General features: G+C 41.2%; 1 protein-coding gene across 1 annotated transcript; it reads left to right on the plus strand.

The window, feature by feature from the left end:
* Positions 1 to 115: 115 nt before the first annotated feature.
* On the plus strand, positions 116 to 26470 carry actr10 (actin related protein 10). Its single transcript, XM_055640491.1, has 13 exons — positions 116 to 343; positions 2598 to 2670; positions 6566 to 6648; positions 8641 to 8749; positions 13930 to 14037; positions 15836 to 15903; positions 15987 to 16066; positions 17080 to 17115; positions 18572 to 18651; positions 20082 to 20155; positions 21780 to 21861; positions 23101 to 23302; positions 25909 to 26470. Exons 1-13 carry the CDS (start codon positions 267 to 269, stop codon positions 26088 to 26090), a joined length of 1254 nt encoding a protein of 417 aa, XP_055496466.1. The 5' UTR covers positions 116 to 266; the 3' UTR covers positions 26091 to 26470.
* Positions 26471 to 27026: the final 556 nt, after the last annotated feature.

A 27026-nucleotide genomic window follows, 5' to 3' on the forward strand; every position in this document is an offset into this window, starting at 1 on the left:
AGGGGAGCGCTTGGTGAGCGTGCGCGCGGCCGCGAGGGGAGCGCTTGGTGAGCGTGCGCGCGGCCGCGAGGGGAGCGCTTGGTGAGCGTGCGCGCGACCGCGAGTGGAGAGCTTGGTGGTCGTTCGCGTCAAAGATCTTTGGTTCGCGAGGCCGCGAGCAAAGATCCTATAGCGGCCTAGTATCTTCGGCCGCGAGAGGGTCGGGTCTGGCGCTCGCTCGCTCGCTCGCTGTCGGCGGGTGAACGAGCGGCTCGGTCAGGCGCAGGATGCCGATGTTCGAGGGGCTGGGCACCGGCGGCGAGAAGACGGCGGTGGTGATCGACCTGGGGGCCGCCTACACCAAGTGAGTGGCGGAGGGCGAGGGGAACGGATGAGTGCAGGCCCAGTTGGGTATAAACTCCAGGCGGTGACAATTGCTAGTATAAACCCGCCAGGCCGGACGTCCCATAAATAAAACCCATCCCAGTGTCTTGGGAGAAGGAGATACAAATGGACGACAAACCGCGGCGCATCTGACGCAAAGCGGCCGGTGGGCGATGTTATTTTTCCAAATATAACTTGTCAGTATTGTAAATCTAAATGCTCCAGAGTCCAGTTCTTTTGACTACTCAATTAAAATTGAGATTGAGGTATATGTGACAATAAAGTACCATTGTCAGGAGTCATGTGTGCAATAGAAACATAGAAATTAGGTGCAGGAGTAGGCCATTCGGCCCTTCGAGCCTGCACCACCATTCAATATGATCATGGCTGATCATCCAACTCAGTATCCCGTACCTGCCTTCTCTCCATACCCCCTGATCCCCTTAGCCACAAGGGCCACATCTAACTCCCTCTTAAATATAGCCAATGAACTGGCCTCAACTACCCTCTGTGGCAGAGAGTTCCAGAGATTCACCACTCTCTGCGTGAAAAAAAGTTCTTCTCATCTTCGTTTTAAAGGATTTCCCCCTTATCCTTAAGCTGTGACCCATTGTCCTGGACTTCCCTAACATCGGGAACAATCTTCCTGCATCTAGCCTGTCCAACCCCTTAAGAATTTTGTAAGTTTCTATAAGATCCCCTCTCAATCTTCTAAATTCTAGAGAGTATAAACCAAGTCTATCCAGTCTTTCTTCATAAGACAGTCCTGACATCCCAGGAATCAGTCTGGTGAACCGTTCTGCACTCCCTCTATGGCAATAATGTCCTTCCTCAGATTTGGAGACCAAAACTGTACGCAATACTCCAGGTGTGGTCTCACCAAGACCCTGTACAACTGCAGTAGAACCTCGCTGCTCCTATACTCAAATCCTTTTGCAATGAAAGCTAACATACCATTCGCTTTCTTTACTGCCTGCTGCACCTGCATGCCTACCTTCAATGACTGGTGTACCATGATACCCAGGTCTCACTGCATCTCCCCCTTTCCCAATGAAACATGGTAACCATGAAATTCTAACTTGCAGCAATATACAATGCTCAGAGTATAATAAACAACAACAAAAAAATTGGTTTAACATTAATGTAAAAAACAACAGAAGTCCTTCGTGCAATCAAGATTTCATAGTTTAGTTAGTGTTTTCTAGTACTCAGGGGTTACCATTAAAATGAGTGCAGGATGGCAGGCACCCGTTCGCTTGGCCCAACTAGATGTGACTCTAAATTATAATTAAGAACCTTCGATCGTGGACTAACCACATTGATGCAACAGCTAAGAAGACTCTTACAATTTTTTACAGGTGCTTTAAAAAGCATACTGTTGATTTGCATCACAGCATGGTTCGGAAATAGTAATGGTCAAGACCGCAGAAAGTTGTAGTTGTCGCCCGGTCCATCACAGCAGACTTCCCACCGCTGCCTAGGAAAAGCAGTCAACTTAATCAAAGACTTGTCCCACTCTTGTCATTCCTTCTTATGCCTGTTCCCCTCCAGCAGAAGATAATGAGGCTTGAAAGCCCTCATCCCCCTACACGGGAACAGCTTCTTCCCCTCTGTTACCAGGCTTTTGAATTGTCCCCCCATAAGCCAGGTTACTGTCTGATTCGCCACTTCACACAATGTGGACATTATACTTTGTCTATGGAACTGATGCATTATAATACTGAGATCTATATTCTGCACTCCGTATCTTTCCCTTTGTTCTATCTTATGTATTTAAGTTTGGCTTGATTGTATTTATGTATTATCTGATCAGTTTGGATAACATGCAAAACACAGCTTTGCACTGTACCTCTAGTACATGTGACAATATTAAACCTAAACCTAAATGTATATATTTCAATCAAATTAATACACAGTCCTGTAAACTCATAAGATGAGTCTCGCTCTTTCCTCATGGTATAAACCCCTCATTTTACAAGATACAAGATACAAGATACATTTAATTGTCATTTGGACCCCTTGAGGTCCAAATGAAACGAAAGGAGGTCAAATTAGTCTTTGTTTAATTTCTATGTCAGCTTATCATTTTTTTGTTAAGGAGATCAACCTACTGTTAGGGTCTAAAGCTCAATCTAGACAAATTACCCCAATCAAGTTTCAATGCATGTTCAATTGTTATTAATTATAGTATTTAGTTGTATCAGGTACTTTGAAGATTTCTCTTCAATTTTTAGATGTGGTTTTGCTGGAGAAAGTGGACCAAGATGTATCATCCCCAGCGAAATCAAGAAGCCGGGTATAACCCAGGTAAGATTTACTCCTCTGCTTACACTATGTACATTCAGAAGTTTCAGCATATAGTAAGATGCTCACCAAATACAATATTTATGATAACCTTCAAAACTCTACATTTTTAAATTGCATACTACTTCAAAATCTGCATTTTCATCAAAATATCTATTTTCAATTATGAGTGATTTTAGGTCCAGAAATTGACTTTTTTCACTCAGAATAGTCAATATCTGGAATTAACTGTCAAAGGAACCTGTAGAAGTGGTAAAATTGCCAATTAAAAATATATTTGGACTGATATATGAATAGGAAGGGTTTAGACTGTTATGGGCCAAATGCAAACAAATGTGACTTGCCCAGTGTGCAAACTTGGTCGGCAAGGACAAGGTAGGCTAAAGGGCATTTTTCTTGCTGGGTTTATAATGAAAAAAAATTGGAAAATCATACCCAATTTAAACTTGCTTCCATATTCTTGAAGATTAGTAAGTCTGCAATACTGCCACAAATATTGACTCCCAGCCCATGAAATGTCAAAGAGTTGAATTGTGAGTCAGTGGTCAACATTTATAGCTTTACATATACTCGGAGATTTTTTGCTTGAAATCTGTATCGGCAACCTCTGAAATATCCAAATTCTTAATTGCGTATAAAGCCAGCTCTTAAAATCCACTTTTGGACTGACTTAGGAATGTAAGATTATTAGGCTGTTTTAAATTGTATATTTTTCCATTTTGATGCTTAATATTGATATAAGACATCCGGGCAGTATCCACATGGATTTAACAAAGTGTTTTTTATAGTTCTGTTATTTAGTTTAGAGATACAGCACGGAAACACTCTTCAGCCCACTGTGTCCATGCTAAACATTCACACTAATTCTGTTACACTACTTTTTCATTCACCCCTTCACGTTTGGGGCAATTTTCACAGAGACCATTTAACATTCAAACCCGCACGTCTTTCAGATATAACTGTTAAGTATCTTGTAATTATTCCGCAGATAAATAGTTTGAAAAGCAGTTTTCTGCCTGCAGTCTTTAAACATTTAAATATTTGCTGATCAGCATTGACGATTTTACTTGTTTCGGTGTAACACATTCTCTATTTAAAACCATAGGTTTTTATCTTTTATTTTTCACCTTTTATCCGAAAGCCTTGGGACCAGACACTTTTCGTAATTCAGAATTTTTCGGCTTTCGGAATGGAAGATTTTTAGCGTAGATTTTAACGGCTGGCGCAGTGGTAGAGTGCTCGGCTCATATCCGCAAGGTCGCGAGTTTGCGCCTCGATCCCGGCAGTTACTCGATCACGAGTTTGAGTCGTCAATGTAGTTTTTTCTTGCAGAATAGGAGAGAATAGGGAGGGTTAGGCTGGGATCATTCTCTGCGAGATGATCTTAGTGCGGGAGACAAGTGTAGGAGAGGTGTACTGACTGTGTGGGCAGAACTTTGGAAGTGATTGCCCACCATTCTCAAAAGCCGCTGTGTCTCCCTGTCCCTCCAACTCCAGAGGAATCCGCTGCCCGATGGGCCGCTACAGCGACAAGTGGCAGTTCGCCCACAGCCCGAGCTGCGCCCCCTCATCCGCAACCTGGGTTCCTCTGGAGTTGGAGCGGGGCTGGGCAAGAGTTGTTGCTGGCTGTGAGTCTCTGGGATCTCCGTGCTTGCAGTGGGCCTGGGGGTCGGTGTCCCGATGAGGGGGCGCAGCTCGGGCTGTGGGCGAACTGCCACTTGTCGCCGTAGCGGCCCATCGGGGAGCGGCTTCTGGTGGTCCTGACGTCTCTCAGCTCCTGTCCAGGGGGATGGCCGGAGACGTCAGGACCAACAAGAACCCGCTCCCCAATGCACCACTACAGCGACAAGTGGCAGTTCGCCCACAGCCCGAGCTGCGCCCCCTCAACCACAACCCGGGTTCCTCTGGAGTTGGAACGGGGCTGGGCTAGAGTTGCTGCTGGCTGTGAGTCTCTGGGATCTCCGTGCTTGCAGTCGGTGTCCCGTTGGTCCTAACGTCTCCGGTCACCCCCCTGGAATGGAACTGAGACTGGGAACTGTACCGCCCTTGCCCCCTCCCTCTGCAACTGCAAACAACCCCACAGTTCCCAGTCTCAGTTCCGGCCGGAGTCACCACAGCCCGAGCTGCGCCCCCTCATCTGCAACCTCAAGACCAAAACGTACCTTGCACACCATCAGCTTCTGTCCCTACGGGGAGCGTGTTCCTCTGGAATTGGAACGGGGCTGGGCTGCTGCTGGCTGTGGGTCTCTGGGATCTCCGTGCTTGCAGTGGGCCTGGGGGCCGGTGTCCCGTTGGTCCTGACATCTCCGGTGACTGGCACTGGCTCCGACGTGAAGACAGTGCAAAGCCCCCGCACCGGTGCAATGGGCGGGGAGCTGGAGAGGGGAGGGAAGCGGTCACACACATGGCCGGGAAGCAGAGGGGTGTAGGTGGGGTGAAACTGAAGGGAGCGACAATTTGCTGTTGCCTGCCCGCTGAGTTAAAAAGTTCCCACGCAAAACTCACGATACACAGTGTATCGTGAGTTTTGCGTGGGAACTTTTTAACTCAGTGGGCAGGCAGCAGCAGATTGTCAATTATTAACCCTCCCGCGCAATATACCCTCACCTTCTCTTTTATGAATGGGGATTTAGTTCCCCTTTCTTCGAGGACCGACCGGAGGTTCCGCTGTCACCTCTGCGGGCCGCCCTCGGTGAACGTCTTCAAGGACCTTTCTTCAAGAACCGAAACAATGTCCGCTATTCGGAGCTTTTCGTTATTTGGAACTTCGGATAAAAGGTTGTGCACCTGTAGCTTACTAAGAACACCTCTAAGATGTGTCATATTTAGGGTCGTTGCATCTGCTGCAAGAATGCTACTGGGTAGAATACGGAAACTTGCAATTTCATTGACAAATCTGATTTATGATTGAACTTTGAAATGGAGGTTACAGATTTATTAAAATTTGTTAATCTTTGACATTTTTAGTGTACTTTTTGTTTTTAAATGATAATTTCATCAAAACTTGTACGACATAGCTTAAGGCAAGGCCAGTATTTATTGCCCAGTCTTAGTTTATTTTCAAGTTGTTAGTGGGCAGCATCCTTGAAAAGCTGTAGTATGTGAAGGTACTGAGATGTGTAATTGGTTCCTTTTTGGTAAAGAAACAGTAATATGTGTACATGATATTACTACAGTCATGAGTATGGCTTACCAAATTGAAATCGGATGATTTCTTCTACAGGTGATGTTAATTCAAGACATTTTTTCTCTCTGAAGAGAGATCACATGCAATGATTACAAAGAAGAGCAGACAGTCTATGTCTTCTGTCCTGGCTGGTGCTTATCACTTGTTATCGCTAAAACAAATGATAATTTTGTTGTTTGTGAGGCTGCTCTCTGCACAGCTTGAAGCTGTGATTACAATTTGACTCATTCATGGACATTGCCAGATGGCGGGATTGTGAAAAACATGCCTTTTTTTCTTTTATATTTTACCTTAGAAGAGATTTCATGACTTGAGGCTAAGATTTTACTAAGCAGTCTGAAGAAGGGAATTGATCTAAAAGGTCACCTATCCATGTTCTCCAGAGATGTTGCCTGACCTGCTGAACAATTCTAGCACTTTCTCTTTTTAGGATTATACCAAGGCAGCTGATAAGACATGTTATTAACAACTTTCCTTCTGTTTCTCACATGGCAAGTAAATGAGCTGTATAGCGAATATTTGTAGGCACAGTCATGCATTAATAAGTAAGTGTTATGTGGTTAAGAGTATAACACTTGTGTGGAATAGTTCTTGTCTTGTTAATTCCTTTAGGGAGATTAATCAGAATAGACTTGCAATGATTATAAACTCCCAAGTAAAGAATCTGGAATGTTGATCATTCATGTTTGTTTACAAATTTTTGTTTTGCAGGCTGTTAAAGTAGTTCAATATAACATCAATACAGAAGAACTTTATGGATATTTGAAGGAATTTATTCACATGCTGTACTTTAGGTAATCATAATCATACTTAGCTAATAAAGTATTATTATGTTTTGCAACATATGAGGTATTTCATTAGCCATACAGTCACACCAATAAAAAGCAACAGAACACACAAAATACATTTTAACATAAGCATCCACCATAGTGACTCCTCCACATTCCTCGCTATAATGGAAGGCGAAAAAAAGTTCAATCTCTTCCCTTCTTTGTTCTCCCGCGGTCGGGGACCCGAACCTTCCATTGACAGGGCGATCTTGGCTCCAGTAGCCGGCAGCATTCAAGCCCCTGCATCGGAGGGGAGGGGGGGGAATCTCAGCTCACACCGGCCAGGCGATCGGACCCCGGGCCGGGGCTGGTCAAAACCATCGCGTCGTTTGGAGCTTCCCGACATCGGTCTCTACCCGAGACTGCAAGCTCCTCGATGGTGAAATCCGCAAGCCGCGGGTTGGAGTGTCGAACCCAGGCAAGGGATTGGCTCTGAGGGTAAGTCCATGTCTCCACGGTGGGGCTCAAAGTCAGTCACGAGCAAGGCCACCAGCTCCATGATGTTAGGCCGCAGAGCGACCGGAGCTACGATCTGGAACAAAATAGCATCTCCGGCAAGGTAAGACATGGAAAAAAAGTTTCCCCAGTCCCCTCCTCCACCACCCACATAAAACAAACCAGACAACATTAACTCAAACTTTTAAAACACTAAAAATAACAAAAAAAAGATGAAAAGACAGAAAGACTGTTGGAAAGGCTGCCATCGTGTTATAATGGTGCTTTTTCTTAACCTGGTGATAATCAGGTAGAGCAAATTAAAAAAAATGACTGGCACAAATGCCATGTTTCATGCCAAATATGTGTCTCTGTCCCAAAATAATATATTGTTTACATCTGCAGTTGTTGATGATGATTTCTTTGCGTGATTTTTAGCTTATTTTGCTTACATTTAATTCTTGCTATGGCGTTTAAGCAAAGTCCAAGTGACAGTCGTGGCCATTGAATCATTTAATTCACATTTAATTTACATCTAGAATTTGTTTTTTTTTAAGTTTCTAGCATCCATTGTGTTTTAGAGATGCAGATGGTGTATAATTAGTGGGTCAGAGGTGTATTGTTGAATTATTGTTACATGATCTCTGTTGGTCTGGCAAAGCAGATAATCCCGCAAGGCTCTGGAACCAAGGGAATATTGGTGGTGTATTTGTACTTTGTTACGGAATTTGTCGTTCTCTATAAGACAGTGCCATCTTTTGACTCCTTTAATTGTATAGTTAACGATCTGACTGATAGAATGTATGCTATTTTTTTACATTCTTTTTTTTAATATATAAAACAAGACAACATAGTAAAATTTCAGTTTGGGGTTGAATCGAAGAAAATCAGTTCTTCTGCCGTAACGTCATAGAAGATAGATTCATAGGACCATACAATTTTATTTCTCTGAGTTCTTGTAGAAAATAATCGCCCACATTTTTTTAGGAGATATCAGGGCAGCAGGGTGGCACAGCAGTGGAGTTGCTGCTTTACAGCACCAGGGACCCAGGTTTGATCCTGACTAAGGGGTGCTGCCATAGGGGGTTTGTACGTTCTCCCTGTGACCTGTGTGGATTTTGTCCGGAATCTCCGGTTTCCTCCCACACTCCAAAGATGTACAAATTTGTAGGCGAATTAGCTCGGTGAATTTACAATTGGCCCGATAGTGTGGAGGAAAGTGTTAGTGTTCGGGGATCGGCACGGACTCGGTGGGCCGAATGTTTCTGTGCTGTATCTCTAAATTAAAGTGAAATCACGGTGTGGGGAACCATGTCTGTAAAACCTACTCTGATCTCCATACACCACCTCCTTTTACTTTGGAATTAAATAACTACCGCTAACAATATGTTCTAAATTGCAGTATGGTTCACCTTAACTATGTCATTATTAATTAATTTGTATTTCTAATAAACAGCTATGGTTTGTAATTGTTTTTATTTGATTTGTATTTCATGATATCTTTTTTTGCTCTCTTATCAGACATTTGCTAGTAAATCCAAGGGATCGTCGAGTTGTAGTCATTGAATCTATCCTGTGTCCATCGCACTTCAGAGAAACACTCACTAAAGTTTTCTTTAAGCACTTTGAGGTAGGAACCAGTTGCTTGCGATGCATTCAAACCGAAAGGAATTAGGCAATGAATAATTGACCACCAGGTGGCGCCTGCAATGGCTTCCTCGCCAACAGTTGTTTTATAGTATGTGTTAAATGTATGTTTTAGTGTTCTTTAGATTATTTTATGAGGGGGTGGGAGTTGGGGGAAACTTTTTAATCTCTTACCTCGACGGAGATACAATTTTTTTTTTTCCCTATCATATCCGTCCGTACTGCGACCTAACATCATGGAGTTGGCGGCCTCTTGCTGGAGATCGATTTTGGGAGCCTGCAGGACTTAACATCGTGGAGCTGGCGGTCCCTGTCGGGAATCGACCTCGGAGCTCCACTCGCGGGAACCTGTGGACTTTAACATCGTGGAGCTCGTGGTCTCTTGTTATGGACCGACTTCGGGAGCTCCAAGCTGCAGGAGCTTCAACCGCAGCATAGCCGGGGCTTTGATCGCTGGCTGCGGGAGCTCCGATTGCCCCGACTGCGGATGGGACAACTGCCCCAACCGTAGGAGAATAAAGAGGGAAAAATATTAGACTTTATTGCCTTCCATCACAGTGAGGAATGTTGGGAATCCGCTGAGGTGGATGTTTTTGTTAACTTTTATGTAGTTGTGTGTCTTGGTGCTTTTTCTTAGTAAGGTAATTCAAGTGAAGTCAAGTTTATTTGTCACATACACATACGAGATGTGCAGTGAAATGAAAGTGGCAATGTTCGCGGATTGTGCAAAAAAAACAATCAAACCACAAACAGAATGGAACAGAATCACATATTCACTTATTACATATTTGTGGAAGTTAAGAAAAAGGGGGGGAAAAAACCAGCAATTTAAAAAAGACACCACACAACAGTAAAATGGTACAGTAAAGTTAGTCCCTGGTGAGATAGGAGTTTACAGTCCTAATGGCCTCTGGGAAGAAACTCCTTCTCATCCTTTCCGTTCTCACAGTATGGCAACGGAGGCGTTTGCCTGACCGTAGCAGCTGGAACAGTTCGTTGCTGGGTTGGAAGGGGTCTCCCATGATCTTGTTGGCTCTGGAGTTGCACCTCCTGATGTATAGTTCCTGCAGGGGGGCGAGTGTAGTTCCCATAGTGCGTTCGGCCGAACGCACTACTCTCTGCAGAGCCTTCTTGTCCTGAGCAGAGCAGTTCCCAAACCAAATCGTGATATTTCCGGACAAGATGCTTTCCACAGCCGCTGAGTAGAAGCACTGGAGGATCCCCATAGACACTCTGAATTTCCTCAATTGCCTGAGGTGGTAAAGGTGCTGCCTTGACTTACTCACGAGTGCTGCAGCGTGTGATGTCCATGTCATATCCTCAGAGATGTGGACTCCCAGGTATTTAAAACAGCTCACCCTATCCACAGTATCCCCATTTATCCTCAATGGTGTGTACGTCCTCGGATGATGTGCCCTCCTAAAGTCCACGATCAGCTCCTTAGTTTTTTTGATATTCAAGAGGAGGCTGTTGTCCTGACACCAGAGTGCCAGACCAGCCTTCTCATTGTTATCTGAGATCAGGCCTGAGATCTGAGATCGTTATCTGAGATTCGAGGTTCACTGTACCTTAACTGGTACAATTGACAATAAACAAACCTTTGAACCTTTAACTGCAGAACCTAATTGGAAATTAGTTAAATGTTTGCTAATTTGCAGACCACACAAATCTGCTGCTGACAAATAATTTTTCTCTGTAATTTGTGGATTTTGCAATTTTCCTGAACAAATTTGGAAACCTCTGCTGCAATCAATTCAGTTTTTAATCTATTTTGCAGTCATGAGTATAGTTTACTTTCCTGAAATCATGAAAAATTATTTTTATGCCTAAAGTTGTTGAGCAAAATTTTTTGGGGCCTCTCGTGTGCTCTGAGAGGCAAGATTTTAGCGGCATTAGGAAATTTTGAACAGGTAAATTGCAAACTGAAAAAAAAATTAGCAACTCAAAAAGATTAGATGCAGTATGGGGGAAACAGGAATACAATTCAATATTTTAAAATGGAAGTGATGTGATGAGAAATGTTTATCGTGTTTTAAATTGTTGATCAGGTTTCAATCCTTTGCTATACCACCAGATGGAGTGCCACGCTATAGAAACCTGCTCTTAATCTGGATGGAATGCAGAACATGAATAATATAGTCAAAAAAGTAGTGACCTTCTAATGAATAGAAATAGGTGCAGGCCATTCAGCCCTTCGAGCCAGCACCGCCATTCAATGTGATCATTGCTGATCATCCACAATCAGTACCCCGTACCTGCCTTCTTACCATATCCTTGACTCCGCTATCTTTAAGATCTCTATCTAACTCTCTCTTGAAAACATCCAGAGAATTGGCCTCCACTGCCTTCTGAGGCGGCGAATTCCACAGATTCACAATTCTCTGGGTGATAAAGTTTTTCCTCATCTCTGTTCTGAATGGCCTACCCCTTATTCTTAAACTGTGGCCCCTGGTTCTGGACTCCCCCAAAATTAGGAACATGTTTCCTGCCTCAATCCCTTAATAATCTTATATGTTTCAATGAGAATCCCTCTCATCCTTCTAAATTCCACAGTATACAAGCCCAGCCGCTCCATTCTATCAACATTTGACAGTCCCGCAATACCGGAAATTAACCTGCACTCCCTCAATAGCAAGAACGTCCTTCCTCAAATTTGGAGACATTACTCCAGGTGTGGTCTCACTAGGGCTCTGTACAACTGCAGAAGGACCTCTTTGCTCCTGTACTCAAGGAGGCCAACATGCCATTAGCTTTCATCACTGCCTGCTGTACCTACATGCTTACTTTCAGTGACTGAGGAACAAAGACCCCCAGATCTCGTTGTACCTCCCCTTTTCCCAATTTGACAACATTCATATAATAATCTGCCTTCCTATTTTTGTCACCTAAGTAGATAACCTCACATTTATCCACATTAAACTGCATCTGCCAAGCATCTGCCCACTCACCCAACCTATCCAAGTCACCCTGCATTCTCATAGCATCCTCATCACAGTTCACAATTCCACCCACCTTGTGTCATCTCCAAAATTGCTAATGTTACTTTTAATCCCTTCATCTAAATCATTAATGTACATTATAAATAGCCAGCACCGAGCCTTGCGGTACCCCACTAGTCACTGCCTGCCATTCTGAAAAGGACCCGTTAATCCCTACTCTTTGTTCCCTGTCTGCCAACCAATTTTCCATCTATGTCGGTACCCTACCCCCAATACCATGTGCTCTAATTTTACCCACTAATCTCCTATGTTGGACCTTATCAAATGCTTTCTGAAAGTTCAGGCACACGATATCCACTTGCTCTCCTTTGTCCATTTTCCTAGTTACATCCTCAAAAAATTCCAGAAGATTAGTCGAGCATGATTTCCCCTTCGTAAATCCATGCTGACGCGGACCGATCCTGTTACTGCTATCCAAATGTGTTGCTATTTCATCTTTGAGAATTGACACCAGCATCTTCCCACCACCGATGTGAGGCTAACTGGTCTATAATTCCCTGTTTTCTCTGCCGCCTTTCTTAAAAAGTGGGATAACATTAGCTACCCTCCAATCCACAGGAACTGATCCTGAATCTGAACATTGGAAAATGGTCGCCAATGCATCCATGATTTCTACAGCCACTTCCTTAAGTACCCTAGGATGCAGACCATCAGGCCCTGGGCATTTATCAGACTTCAGTCCCATCAGTCTACCCAACACCATTTCCTGCCTAATGTGAATTTCCCTCCGTTCCTCTGTCACCCTAGGTCCTCTGGCCACTAGTACATCTGGGAGATTGTTTGTGTCTTCCTTAGTGAAGATGGATCCAAAGTACCCGTTCAACTTGTCTGCCATTCCTTGTTCCCCATAATAAATTCACCTTTTTAAGTCTTCTAGGGTCCACCTTTGGTCTTAACTATTTTTTTCCTCTTCACATACCTAAATAAGTTTTTTCTATCCTCCTTTAGATTCTTGGCTAGCTTACCTTCGTACCTCATCTTTTCTCCCCGTTTGTCTTTTTAGTTATCTTCTGTTGCTCTTTAAAAGTTTCCCAATCCTCTTGCTTCCTGCTCATCTTTGCTATGTTATATTTCTTTTTTATTTTTATACTGTCCTTGACTTCCCTTGTCAGCCATGGTCGCCCCTTACTCCCCTTGGAATCTTTCTTCCTCTTTGGAATGAATTGATCCTGCAGCTTCTGTATTATTCCCAGAAATACCTGCCATTGTTGTTCCACTGTCATCCCTGCTAGCGTATCTTTCCAGTCAACTTTGGCCAGCTCCTCCCTCATGTTCCACTGTCATACTGACACTTCCGATTTTCCCTTCTCCTTCTCAAATTTTAGATTAAAACTTATCATATTATCTCCTAATGGCTCCTTTACCTCGAGTTCCCTTATCAAATCTGGTTCATTACACAACACTAAATCCAGAATTGCCTTCTCCCTGGTAGGCTCCAATACATGCTGCTCTAAGAATCCATCTCGGGGGAACTCCACAAACTCCCTTTCTTGGGGTCCAGTACCAACCTGATTTTCACAGTCTACATGCATGTTAAAATCTCCCATAACAACCGTAGCATTACCTTTGCGACATGCCAATTTTAACTCTTGATTCAACTTGCACCCTATATCCAGGCTACTGTTTGGGGGCCTGTAGATAGCTCCCATTAGGATCTTTTTACCCTTACAATTACTCAGTTCTATCCATACTGACTCTACATCTCCTGATTCTATGTCACCCCTCGCAAGGGACTGAATTTCATTCCTCAGAGCTTCCCCACCCCCTCTGCTCACCTGTCTGTCTTTTCGATGGGACGTATAACCTTGAATATTCAGTTCCCAGCCCTGGTTCTCTTGCAGCCATGTCTCTGTAATTCCCACAACATCATACTTGCCAATTTCTAACTGAGCCTCAAGCTCATCCACTTTATTTCTTAAACATTGTGCATTCATATATCATTCTTTTAATCCATTACTCCTCTCACCTTTCACATCGATTCCTATTTCACTTGGCCATACTCTCCTATCCCTTCCTGAGCTTTCTGCCCTGTTAATTATGGTGTCCTTCTTAACTTTTATTATACTGCATTTGTTGAGAAGTAAATATTTTTGAAGTATTGCATTTAAATTTTCCTTTAAAATTAAGGAACGAGTTGTATTATTTCCACATTTTGCTTTTCCAGGTTCCTTCAGTGCTCTTTGCTCCATGCCATCTTATGTCGCTATTGACTCTTGGTATCAACTCTGCTGTGGTATTAGATTGTGGATATACAGAAGCACTAGCATTACCAGTATCCTTTGGAAATTATTTCCATGAAAGATGAAATCAGTTGTTAGCTGGTTACTAACAACTTAGTTTGTTTGGCCATCATCAATATATATTGTGGTAAAACAGTCATAGTAATAAATAGAAAAGCATGGTTGTCAAGCAAATTAATGACTGAATGTAATGCCATTCTGATGTGACTTTACAAAGAAAGATTTTACTATAATGAGCCCAAACTTCCTGTTTTTTTTATAAATACATTCAATTCCCCCCAGTATAGTTCAAAGGACTGCCTTCTTGCCACATTCTGAATACATGCATTCTTGTGATGTACCTTCATATTCTGCCAGTCACATTTGAATTTAATCATTCATTAACTGCGTTACCATTTGTGCTGAATTTTCAATGGCATTTTTAGTTTAGTGCTATTGTCTTGCAGTTTTAAAATAACAGAAATTTGACTTTCAATTGTTGAGTAGTAGCATTTTGAAGAAAATATTTAAATAGGAAAGGTAAATTAAATTACTTTAGAATAAACCAATGAATGAGGAAAATAAGTAGATATGGAAAGGTAGTCATTAGAAATAAAGGATTTGTACAATATTCTCAACTATATTATTTTAAATTAACCACAATTAATGTCCAGGATAGGAGTGTGCCAGATGTAACATTTTTTAGGTTAGGGAACTGGTTATGTTGGGATGTTATATTCCAAACAGTATTTCTTCAGTTAGACGTAAGAACAGAATTAGGTCCATCAATTTGATCCATCGGTTATGGTTGATTGATTTTTTTCCCTCTCAACACCATTCTCCCCAAAACTTTTGACTCCCTTTACTAATCAAGAACCTATTAAACTCTGCTTTAAAAATACCCAATGGCCTGGCTTCCACAGCCGTCTGTAGCAATGAATTCCGCACACAATGAACTCCACAGACTCACTAGGCACTGGCTAAAGCACTCACTCTTCATCTCCATTCTAAAGGCGTCCATTTATTTTAAGAAATTGCCCTCTGATCCTAGACTATCCAACTACTGGAAGCATCTTTTCTACATCCACTCTATCTAGGCCTTTTATTATTTGCTAGGTTTCAATGAGATTTCCCCCCCACATATCTGCAAACTTGGCCATAATGCCATCAATTCTGTCATCCAATTATTGGTAAAATTATTAATATAAGGCAGTAAAGCTGCTTAAGAATATGAAACAATTGAAATAGACCCGGTTGTCATTTATTTCTAAAAGGCATTTGTACTAGGAATGTTCTGTGGAAAAATAGGATAGATGTAGAAAATGTAGTTAAAAGTGAATGTTGCAGGCACTCTCCAGAAGATCCCTGGATATCCCTGGATATACATCCAATCGAAAAGATGAGCAGAAGGGGTTAGTGGCTCTACTGGTAAGGAATGGAATTCAATCCTCAGCAAGAGATAACATAGGATCAGAAGATGTCGAATCCTTGTGGGTTGAGTTAAGGAACTGCAAGGGTAAAAAGACCTTGATGGGAGTTATATACAGGCCTCTGAACGGCAGCTGGGATGTAGGGTACAAATTATATCAGGATATACATTCTGCATGTAAGAAAGTGGTTATGGGAGATTTCAATATGTAGGTAGACTGGGAAAATCAGGTTGGTACTGGATCCCAAATGACGGAATTTGTGGAAAGCCTACCAAATAGAGATTTAATTGGGGCTCTAGTCTTGTTTTTGTTGGGTAGTTGGAGGAAAAAATCCCTGTGTCTCAGCAAACAAATAGTGACTCGAAGTATTAATGTGTATTAAGATTATTGTCCATGTGAAATGTAACCTTAGCTTTGTCAGATATATGAAGGAATTATGATTTTGAATGCATGGGAAGCACTTCCACTGGGAGGAAAAGCAATCCACAAGTAAGTATTTCAATTTAAAACACATTTATTTTATTAAATTAATGATTGAAGCTGGAATAGTTCAACATATTTTATTACTGCAGGGAGTTGCAGGCCCGGTTATTGGAAGAATGTACTGTGGACACGGGGACTAATACTGGAGAAGGGTTGGCTTCCGTGATGAGTAAGTCTTGAATAAAAATACTTTGATGGTTCATTAACGATGATGCAATAAAGATTCTATTTTATGGTGGGGTGGGGGGGGGAACCTCTTTCTGATTTCAGAATGTATTGTCTTCAACTAATTCCTTTTGGAAGAGTACCGTATTTCCCCGCAATGAAGACACACCTGCGTCGAAGACGCACCCCCAATTTAAGTTGCTAAATTTTGAGAAAAGGATGGCGGGACAGGATCAAGGGTTTGGTTTAGTCCAGGGTTTGGCAACATCGCCTGCGTGCCCCGGGTCTAGCTGCAGTTCCCAGATCCCTAGCGTCCCCAGGACTGGCTTCAGTTCCCAGATCCCTCACGTCCTTGGGATTAGCTGCAGTTCCCAGGTCGACTGCGAGCACCGGGACTGGCTGTAGCTCCCAGGTCGCCTGCCCTGGGACTGGCTGTAGCGCACAGGTCGCCTACCCCAGACCAGAGAGACATGGGGAGAGGGAGAGCCAGCCTTCCCAGCCCAGTAGTTACCCACCAACTCCACCGGTTGCACCTGTGCTGAAGGACACCGTGGCGGGCCGGCCAGACGGCAGAAGGCGCTAAGGTGCCGGCCGGTTCCGCTGGAACTCTCTCCCCCCCCCCACCCCCCAGCAGCGCTGCCCTTTTACAGCCGCTTCCCACTTTACAGCCACTTCCCATCAGCTGCCATGAATGAAGAATAGACTTGCCTATCTCTCAGTACAGTAACTTCGTTCTTGATGTTGCTGTACTGAGGGATAGCCAAGTCCATCTTTCTTGGCTAACAACCTAACCTTCAACCTCCAAGATGCAGGTAAATTTTTGTGCATTAGTTTTGGGTAAAAAAATAGCATCTTCACTGCCGGGAAGTACGGTAATTGTTGTTCTGTCTATTAGCCTCAATGCAAATACAAGTTATTACATTTTAAGTAATTAATATTTTAGTCATTTATTAATTTTTAAATAGTTTAATATTACACAGCATGGGTTTAATGTTGCTCCCAAATATTTTTCAACAGGCTCACTTCCAGAAGAAACCATAGAGGATATCAAAGGTAAAAAAACCTTGCACAATACAAACTACCAGAGCAACTCAGTAGATCAACCACCATCTGTGAAGGCAAATTGATGGTTGAGCCCTAGAAATTTGTGTTTTGCTCCAGATTCCAGCATCTGCAGTCTCTTTTGCAAACAATTTTGCACAAAACTCATTCTAATCACATTTTGCAGCAAATATATTTTCTTATCACGTACTGTAAATCTGCCATTAATTATGCCGTTATGTTGGAAAGAGTGCAGAGTAACATTACTAGGATGTTGCCAGGACTCAAGGCGCTGTGCTATAGAGAGAGAGAGAGGTTGGCCAAGCTAGAACTTTATACTTTGTAGCGAAGGAGACTGAGGAATGGTCTTCTCGAGCCATATAAAATCATGAGGAGAATAGAAAGGATGAGTCTATTTCCCAGGATAGGGGAATCAAGAACTAAGGGCATAGGTTTAAGATGATGGGGGAAAGATTTTATAGGAAGCTAAGGGGTAACTTTTTCACACATGGGGTGGTGGGTATATGAAATGAGCTGAAAGAAAAAGTGGCAGAGGAGGCAAGAAAAATAAGTTACCCAAGCTAAGACCTCCACATTCCTCCTGTAATGCGACAACTAGGACTTTGCACAATACTCCATATTTGGCCTACCAAAGTGTATGCATCTGCAATTTGATGATAGCAGCATACCAGCAGAATTAGGCTATTCGGCTCATCGAGTCTGCTCCACCATTCGATTGTGGCTTATCTATTTTTCCTCTCAATCCCATTCTCCTGTCTTCTTCCCCGTAACCTTTGACATCCTTACTAATCAAGAACCTATCAATCTCCGTTTAAAACATACTCAATGACTTGGCCTCCGCAGCCGTCTATGGCAATGAATTACACAGATTCACCACGCTCTGGTTAAATAAGTTCCTCCTCATCTCCATTCTGAAAGTGCGTCCTTTTATTCTGAGGATGTACCATCTGGTATAGACTCGCCCACTAGTGAAAACGTCCTCTCCACATTTACTCTATCTAGGCCTTTCAATATTCAGCAGGTTTCAATGAGATATCCACTCATCCTTCAAAACTCCAGCAAGTACTTTTAAACATAGTGCCCTGACCAATGTTCTTTACATCCTATCTACTTGTGGCGCTCCTTTTGGGAAACAACAGATTTCCCCCTAAGATCTCTCTATACTTCAATGCTGCCATGCGTCCTGCCATTTCTGTGTGCTTTCCTCTTAAATTATACTTTAATATAAGATTTGATACACTAAAAAGATGTGGTTAAGCTACTTGGAAATAGAATTCTCATTGAAAACTTGGATGAAATACAAAGGGCATGTTTTTAATTTAAGTCCCTAACTGTACTATTTTTGAATGTTTAACTGCACCAAATAAGTGCCGATTTCATTCAGTTTAACACTCAATATACATGTGTTTCAGGATAACTTAAACTTTGGGGGAAATTTGTCTTACAGTTCGTACTTGCTTTGTTAGTGATCTCCAACGGGGTGAGAAAATTCAAGCTGCCAAGTTTAACATTGATGGAAAAGCTGAGGTAAGTAGCATTGATATTGGTTTATTATTGTCGCTTATCCTGAGAAACAGTGAAAAAAAATGGTACACTCATACCATATATGAGTGTAACAGGTAGTGCAATTAGAAAAGAAACAGCACGCAGAATAGAGTTACGGCTACAGAGAAAGTGGAGATTAAAACTGTACACGGGTCACAGCAAGGTAGATTGAAAGATTGTGAATTCTTGCATCGTGTATGAAATGTGCATTTCAGAACTTCATGGCAGCATGGAAGAAGCTGTTCTTGAATTAAGTTTTGCGTGCTTTCAAGCTTTTGTATATTCTGCCCAGCAGGAGAGGGGACGAGAGAATGACTGGGGCGTGAGGGTTCCTTGATTATGGAGGGTTGGCTGCTTTCTCGAGGTAGCATGAAGTATAGATGGAATCGATTGATGGGGAGGGGAGGCTAATTTGTGTCATGGACTGGGATGTGTTCGCAACTCTCTTCAATTTCTTGTGGTCTTGGGCAGAGAAGTTGCCATACCTGTGACACATCCTGATGGGATGCTTTTTATGGTACATCTGTGGAAATTAGAATATAAAACAGTACAGCACAGGAACGGGGCCTTCCGCCTACAGTGTTTGTGTCAAACATGATGCCAAGTTAAACTGATCTCATCAGTCTGTGCATGATCCATATCCCTATTTTCTTTGCACTTCCATTTGTCGATCTAAAAGCCTCTTAAACACCACTATCGTATTTATCTCCACCACCTCACTTGGCAATGCGTTCAAGGCCCCCACCACTCTCTGTGTAAAAAAAATAAATAAAATACTTGCCCTCCATGAAATTTTCCCCCTCTCATCTTATAGCTATGCCCTCTGGTGTTGGACATTTCCACCCTGAGGAAAAAGGTTCTGACTGTCTACCCTATCAATGCCTCTCATCATTTTATATACTTCTATATATAATTTTACATACTCCCCTCAACCTCCGAAGCTCCAGAGTAACCAATCAAGTCAATCCAACCTCTCCCCTAGCTAATACCCTCTAATCCTGAAAGCATTCTGTTAAAACTCCCCTTGTGCCCTCTCCAAAGCATCCACATCTTTCCTGTAATGAGGTGACCAGAACTGCATGCGATACTTCAAATGCGGCCTGATCAAATCGGCAAAATCTTTGGAGACATGCTGATTTTCCTTAGCCTTCTGTGGAATTGAGGATTTGGTCAATGTGTCAACGTAGTTGGACAAGAACAAATTGTTTGCGTTATTTACACCTAAACATTTGAACCTCTTGACCATCTGCACTTTAGCACCATTGATATAGACTGGGGCATGTACTCCACCCAACTTCCTAAAGTTGATGACTGGCTCCTTTATTTTGCAACAAAATAGTAAAGATTGATCAACAAGAGAATAACAAGTTATCTCTATATGACAATAATGTCTACTTCATATTTATTTATAGCGCCCACAATCACCTCCGGATGTGGCATACCCACTGGATGGAGAGAGGATTTTACATGTCAAAGGATCAGTCAGGTTGGATCACTTTCATAAAAGCTTTTTCTGCAGGTTATGATAAAAATGGTGGCCTGACATAGTATACTGATGTTTAAATTGAGTTTTCTGACTACCGATGAAGTCCTGTTATCAATTAGCTTGACACCAAAGTGCAAAAAAGAAAGCAGTGGATTTGGGATTGTTTTTCAGTTGAGAAATCGTCAGTATATCCAGTGAAGAATATGTGGAGGGAGAAATAGGTAGAAAATTAAACTAACCAGTGGGGGAAAAAGTGAAGAAATAAAAAATAGCTAAATTAGATTTCCTCGGTGACTTTGTTAAAACTGTCCAGTGTGTTATAGATCCATAAATAATAACATGATCTTTGTTTGATCCATGGTCTCTACTGAATTATCCAATCTCTGCTAAGGTGGTGATGCCAAAGCTCATTTTTTGGTATCATGCTGTGGTTAGGGTAGGAGGTAAAGAATGTATTCAACCAAAGATTTTGCTTCTAATTGCAGAAGTCTCATGGGGATAAAATTATACCACATATGGGGTAGTGCAAAGGAGAAAGGAAACTAGAGTGCAGAAGAGAGAGTCACATTGCTCTCTCTGATTGATGTTAGCTGTTTCAGAATGGCCTAAGCCTCTGTTACAGCCAGACTCCTCCGTAACTCCCCCATGGCTGATGAATAGGGAATGGTGAAGCTTTTGGAAAAAAAGTTTGATGGTAAAAAACAGTGGGTTCATATTCATAATAATTAGGAGAATAAATACCAAAAAGTATCTTTAAGACATGAATGTAAATTTAAAAGTGGAGCATAAAGATATCCATGAATATAAAAGTCAGAGAAAGTAAGGGGGGCAGAAATAAGATTAATGGATGCAAAGGATCCAAACTAAATAATTCCATAATTCTCAGTGCAGTAGACTTGCTTTCTTTCATCATATTCTAGTGGAGAATCTACAAGTGACCAGAGCAACACAGTTAGGTTTACTGTTGGAATATCCAGGGTTCAACCTGACCTCCAGCTCTGTGTGTGTAGAATTTGCATATTCTTCTTGACACTGTATTGGTTTCCCCCAGGTATAGCGTTTTGCTCCCACAACCCAAAGGTTGGTTGGTCGGTAGGTTAATTTGCTGATGCGATCTGCCTCCAGTGCAGTTGACTGAAAGAATCAGCAGTATTTGATGGGATTGTGCGAGAAAACAGGTGAAGGGAAATAATTGAGAGAATAATGTTGATGGAAGTGCTCTGAGAGCCGGCATAGGCTCAGTAGGTTAATTAGCCGGCACCGCCGCTGCCGCCTCCTGTGCTCAGGAAAATATGACAAATAAATATTTTGCTGTGACGGCCATAAATTCGCAGCACATCACATTCTTGGCAAAATAAAATTAGTTTAAAAAGAACTTGCTCAAGCAAAAGACAAAAAGGCTGACTGCAGTTTTATATTAAAGAAAACTATTCTGGTGAAATTAACTTGTGAATTTTGTTATCTTAGTCTTTTCATAAATGTTTCCCACATTTCCATTTTATTTTGAGATTACGTTGTTACCATTGATTTATGCTATAAATTGGATATTTGTAACATGATTATAAACTAGTAAAGTGATTGAATTTGCATTTCACGGATATTTTTATACCTTTGTTATTTGTAGAGATTCTGTAATTGAAATGCTTTTTGAACAAGATAATGAAGAAAAATCCATTGCAACATTAATCCTTGATTCACTTTTACAGGTAAGGTGTATTGTGCTGTATGTCATAAATCTATTTTATTTTTATAAAGATTCTTAGTTTCTTGATAATATAATATTGTTGGTCATTTAAATATGTGAAAAATAAGAGTTAAAATGCTATATTGTAATCAAAAAAGTTTGCATTTGGGATAGTCAAAAAGAAAGAATGGATCTGTAAAATGATACAAGATATTGCACATCTACCCCCGAAACCTGCTCTTCAGTCGTATGATGCTGCTTTAAATTAAAAATGTGCACCATAAAGTATCAGCAGTGCTTTGTATTTCAATTGTATAAATCGTACTGGCGGAGAACATTAGATGCTACTGCTAAATGCAAAGATTACAAAGACCTGATGTGAAAATCCGACGTTACAGAATGCAGAGTTCATGCAGAAAGAAAGCCAATGTCTTCTCCGAATTCACCATCAGATAATATCAAATGTAACAAACCTGAGCCACTTCTCGTTAGCACATATTTTCTTCTTGTTATGTTCACTTGCTGGTAATAACTCCTAACATCTATGCTGACTTTCCCCAGTCTATTCATTGCAAATCAGTCCCTAAGACCGTTGATGCATAAGATTTCATGTGATTTTGGGGGGAGTTGTTCTTTTTCGAGTTGGAAAAATCCAGTTTGTGTACAGTTCTCAGGAATGTAACCATTCCATAACCTGGGGACCTCCTATTGCGTATTCTGCGCAGGGATGAATTTGCAGACATACAATATTAATGTTCTCAGAATACTGTAAAGTTCTTTACAGCAAACTACTATCCCTGTTTTGTAGGTGATTTTGAAAAGCAGATCTGAAAAATGGAGCACACGAAAATAATTATGCCAGCTGCTCTATCTTCCTTTATGATGATGGCTAAAGTACCCCAGGCCTCAACTCCTATCACCCTGAATTCCCCAATCCTTCAAATATTTATCTACCTCTTTAAATGCCTCCATTTATTTAACTGGACAATCCAAAAATAAAGATAAAGATTTATAAGACACAAAGTTCTGGAGTAACTCAGCGGGTCAGGCAGCATCTGTGGAGAACATGGATAGGTGACGTTTCAGTGATTTATAAATATTTCTGAGCCACTGCTTGTCTGTTGGCCTCTGGTACAAGTGATACTGCCAGGTTATGTATCGATCACTGCCAGGTTATGTATCGATATATGCAGGGTATAATTCTGAGAAACTAGAGAACTAGAAGGACATTAATGATATTTCTGTTTAATTTTATTACCAGTGCCCTATTGACACAAGAAAACATCTAGCAGAGAATCTTGTGATCATTGGTGGAACTGCTATGCTGCCTGGCTTCCTACATCGTATTATGGCTGAAATTCGGTGTCTGGTGGAGAAACCAAAATACAAAGAAGTGTTGGCTACCAAGACGTTCAAAGTTCATACTCCACCTGCAAAACCAAATTCTGTTGCTTGGTTAGGAGGTGAGAATAAGTTCTACGTAGAACATCTATATATATATATATTAAATGTTGTATTTTTATTGTATCAAAAGACAATTTTATCTTAAAAACATATAAAATGTTTAAAGGATTGGACAGGCTAGATGCAGGATGTTGGGAAAGTCCAGAACTAGGGGTCACAGTTTAAGAATAAAGGATAGGCCATTTTGGACTGAGATGAGGAAAAAACATTTTTAGCCAGAGAGTTGTGAATCTGTGGAATTCTCTGCCACAAAAGGTAGTGGGGGCCAATTCACTGGATGCTTTCAAGAGAAAGTTAGATATAGCTCTTAGGGCTAACGGAATCAAGGGATATAGGGAGAAAGCAGGAACGGGGTACTGATTGGATGATCAGCCATGATCATGTTGATTGGCAGTGCAGGCTCGAAGGGCCAAATGGCCTACTCCTGCACCTATTTTCTGTGTTTCTAATTTGCTTAGGTGTATATAATGTGTGTCAACTGTGGGAATGATGCAAAGTGGTAAATCTCTGACATATTTTGCTGGCTATTTCTGCTGATTGCTGTCCTAGTTTAATATTGAGTATATGATGAGGTCTCTTAATGCATTTATACATTAGATTTATCCAGGATTGCCAAAGGTCTAAAGCAACGAATTACAATAAGTACAATAATCCTGCAAGATCAGAACTTTGGTGCTGGACTAGCAAATTTTCCAGGCTATTGCAATTTTTTATCAATACCCCAACATAATTTTAATTGACTTTTTTTAAGTTATAAATTTTACCTTACAATTTATTTACTAGCGTTTAATGCAGATAAGGGTGAGATGTTACATTTTGGTAATCAAACCAGGGTAGGACCTTTTCCGAAAAAAGACACAAAGTGCTGGAGTAACTCAGCAGGTCAGACAACATCTCTGGAAGTTCATGTGCACCTCCTCTAACATCATCAAGGTACACGTTCACCTCCTTTAACCTCATTAGCAGTCTTTTCAGGCGAGACAGAGGTTCACATGCACCTCCTCTAATCTCATATATTGTCTCCAGTGTTCCCAATGTGGCCTCCTGTACATCGGTGAGACCAAGTGTAGACCCGGCAGGCTTTGCCAAAAATTTACTTTGGCTGCTAAGACAATCTCCTGGTTGTTACCCAATTTAACTCCTCTTCCCATTCCCATACTGACCTTTCAGTCCTGGGCCTTCCGTTGCTAGAGTGCAGTCACCCACAAACAGGAGGAAAAAAACCCTCATATTCTGCGTGGGTAGCTTACAGTCTAATGGCATGAACATTGAATTCTCCAATTTTAGGTAACTACAAACCCTCTTCTTCCTCTTCCACCTAAATTCCTTTATTTTTATTAACTCCATTTGTCCACATTTACCTCTCCCCACGCCCTACTACCCGTAAAAAGCTATTACCTGCCAGGATTTGTCCTGCACCTCTTCTGTTCCAGCTTGCTCCACACTCCTACACACAGTCAGTCTGAAGAAGGATCATGACCCAAAACCTCACTTCTTCTTGCATATGGCGTGCACAGCCTAAAGTTGTAGGTCAACCTGTTCTATTTGATCTATTTGTTTGTGCACGTCGGGTTGATTGCATTAGTCGAAACAGGGTGGACCATGTGAAGGTTTCAATCTCCCACCCCAAAACCTCACTAATCGATGTTCTCCAGAGATGCTCCTGACCCGCTGAGTTACTTATTGAGTATAGATGTTTGGTCATTATATTACATTTGTACAAGATGTTGGTAAGGCCACATGGAGTACTGTGTTCAGTTTCTCCATTCTCTGTATTACATTCCATCCATCACTCATCAGTCCAATCTGCTCATTAATGTGTACCAATCCGTTTCAGATAACGAATGGGTTCTGTTCTTGAGAACTGTTTATAACCTGAACCGTTTTGATGCCGGAAATGCAGTCACCCAATATTTATAAACATAGACCAATCCAGAGCAACATGTAGTTAAACCAGGGTGTTTAACACAACTGTTCTGATCGCTCTGCAAGATGCAGAAATGTTGCTACGAACCAAGCACAAAAAGGCTGAAACCCTACAGTAGCTAGCAAATTTATCCCACCAGTCTCCCAAACGAATGTTTTGAACCTGTGTATTGCTGTAGGCAATAGGTATTAGTGCAAACACTTCTCTCATATGTAACAAATTTGGTATCATTGGCGATTTCAAAAATTCTATATTCCAATAGTAAATAGTTTTTATACAATAGATCCTTGGGAAACACTGCTGTTCATTATCCTCTGGTCTGAGAATTAACCATTGACCATGGGTCAACATTGTTTGTCCTTTAGTAATTTTCAAAAAATCCAAGCTGACATAGACATTCCTATTCCTAATCTTTTAAGTGGTACTTTATATTGGTTATTTTTATGTTTAGTCTTTATATATCGATGCGGTTTTTCATGTCAGATCAAATGAAAAAATATTACGAATTTATTCAACTTTTAAAAGTTACTTTCCTTCTGTAATTCAGCTTTCATGTGCTGTTTATATTGTGCATTAATCATGGCATGATGACAGGTAAATAATATACATGCACTGAGAGATTTATATAGCAGAGAATATGATTGAGTTTTAACATTTTTTTTGTTTATTTAATCTCAGGAGCTATTTTTGGTGCTCTGCAAGACATTTTGGGTAGTCGTTCAGTCTCCAAAGAATATTACAGCCAGACAGGTCGTATTCCTGACTGGTGCTGCCTGAATAACCCACCACTAGAAATGATGTATGAAACTAGTAAAGCACCTCCTCCATTGATGAAGAGAGCATATTCCACAGAGAAGTAGAGATGTTCATGTTCTGCGGCAAACTAGTTTAGAAGTAATATTCTGATTATTTTAGTAATTATGTTCTAAACTTACATTTACAAAAATAATGTTACTATATCTATATGTTGCATCAAACATATTTGAGCAGTTACTTGATGTAGTTTAATATTATTAATCAAAATACTGCATGTTTCAAAAACATATGTTAAGATGTAATTACTAAAGGCTTAAAAAGACGGCATTAAATTAATGCTCTCAGTGCTGTTGGGGATGTTTTTTTGGGACAGGTGGATGTGAGAGTTTGAAATTGCAGGTGCTTGACTGGGAAGTCGATTCAGCTGCAAAAATGCATTTTGGGTCCAGTGTTTAAAAAAAAAATAAAAATTCTTGAAACCACACCAAATTTATCTTTATTGTATAATGTAGTTATAAAGTCTTGTTTTCCAAATAATTGCAAGTATACATTTGTTCTGTGGAGCAACAGGTTTTTTGGAAATCTAATTTTAAAAGGATGAATCCAAGACATTTTTGCGTTTACATGCTTTACGTTCGTAGAAGATTAATCTGAATGCATCAGTTGATACTACATAAATCTTCCTGATGCGACGTGTATATTTATGACATTGATAGGATCCATTGATTCAAATTCATCCATTTAAAAAATGACACAAATCCCAATTCTAACACTGAACCTTTAATTATGCCTGCTCATCTCCTTTGACATGGTGTTCATTTTATAGTTTCTTAGGATACATTGATTAAACCTCTGAAGCAGCAGGTAACATTAAGTCAGCCATCTTGTATCACAGACAGGGCAAATTTCTGGGAAACCTTGTCTAATTTAGCTGCGTGTCTCTGTTGTCAGACTTTTCAACAGATAAAAAAATAGTTCTGGAAGGAAATATCCACATTACCATTATTCTTAGTGAGGAAGTAGATCCTTGCTGGACTGAG

This window comes from Leucoraja erinacea, chromosome 9, assembly GCF_028641065.1.
Source record: "Leucoraja erinacea ecotype New England chromosome 9, Leri_hhj_1, whole genome shotgun sequence".
NCBI classification, from domain to species: domain Eukaryota; kingdom Metazoa; phylum Chordata; class Chondrichthyes; order Rajiformes; family Rajidae; genus Leucoraja; species Leucoraja erinaceus.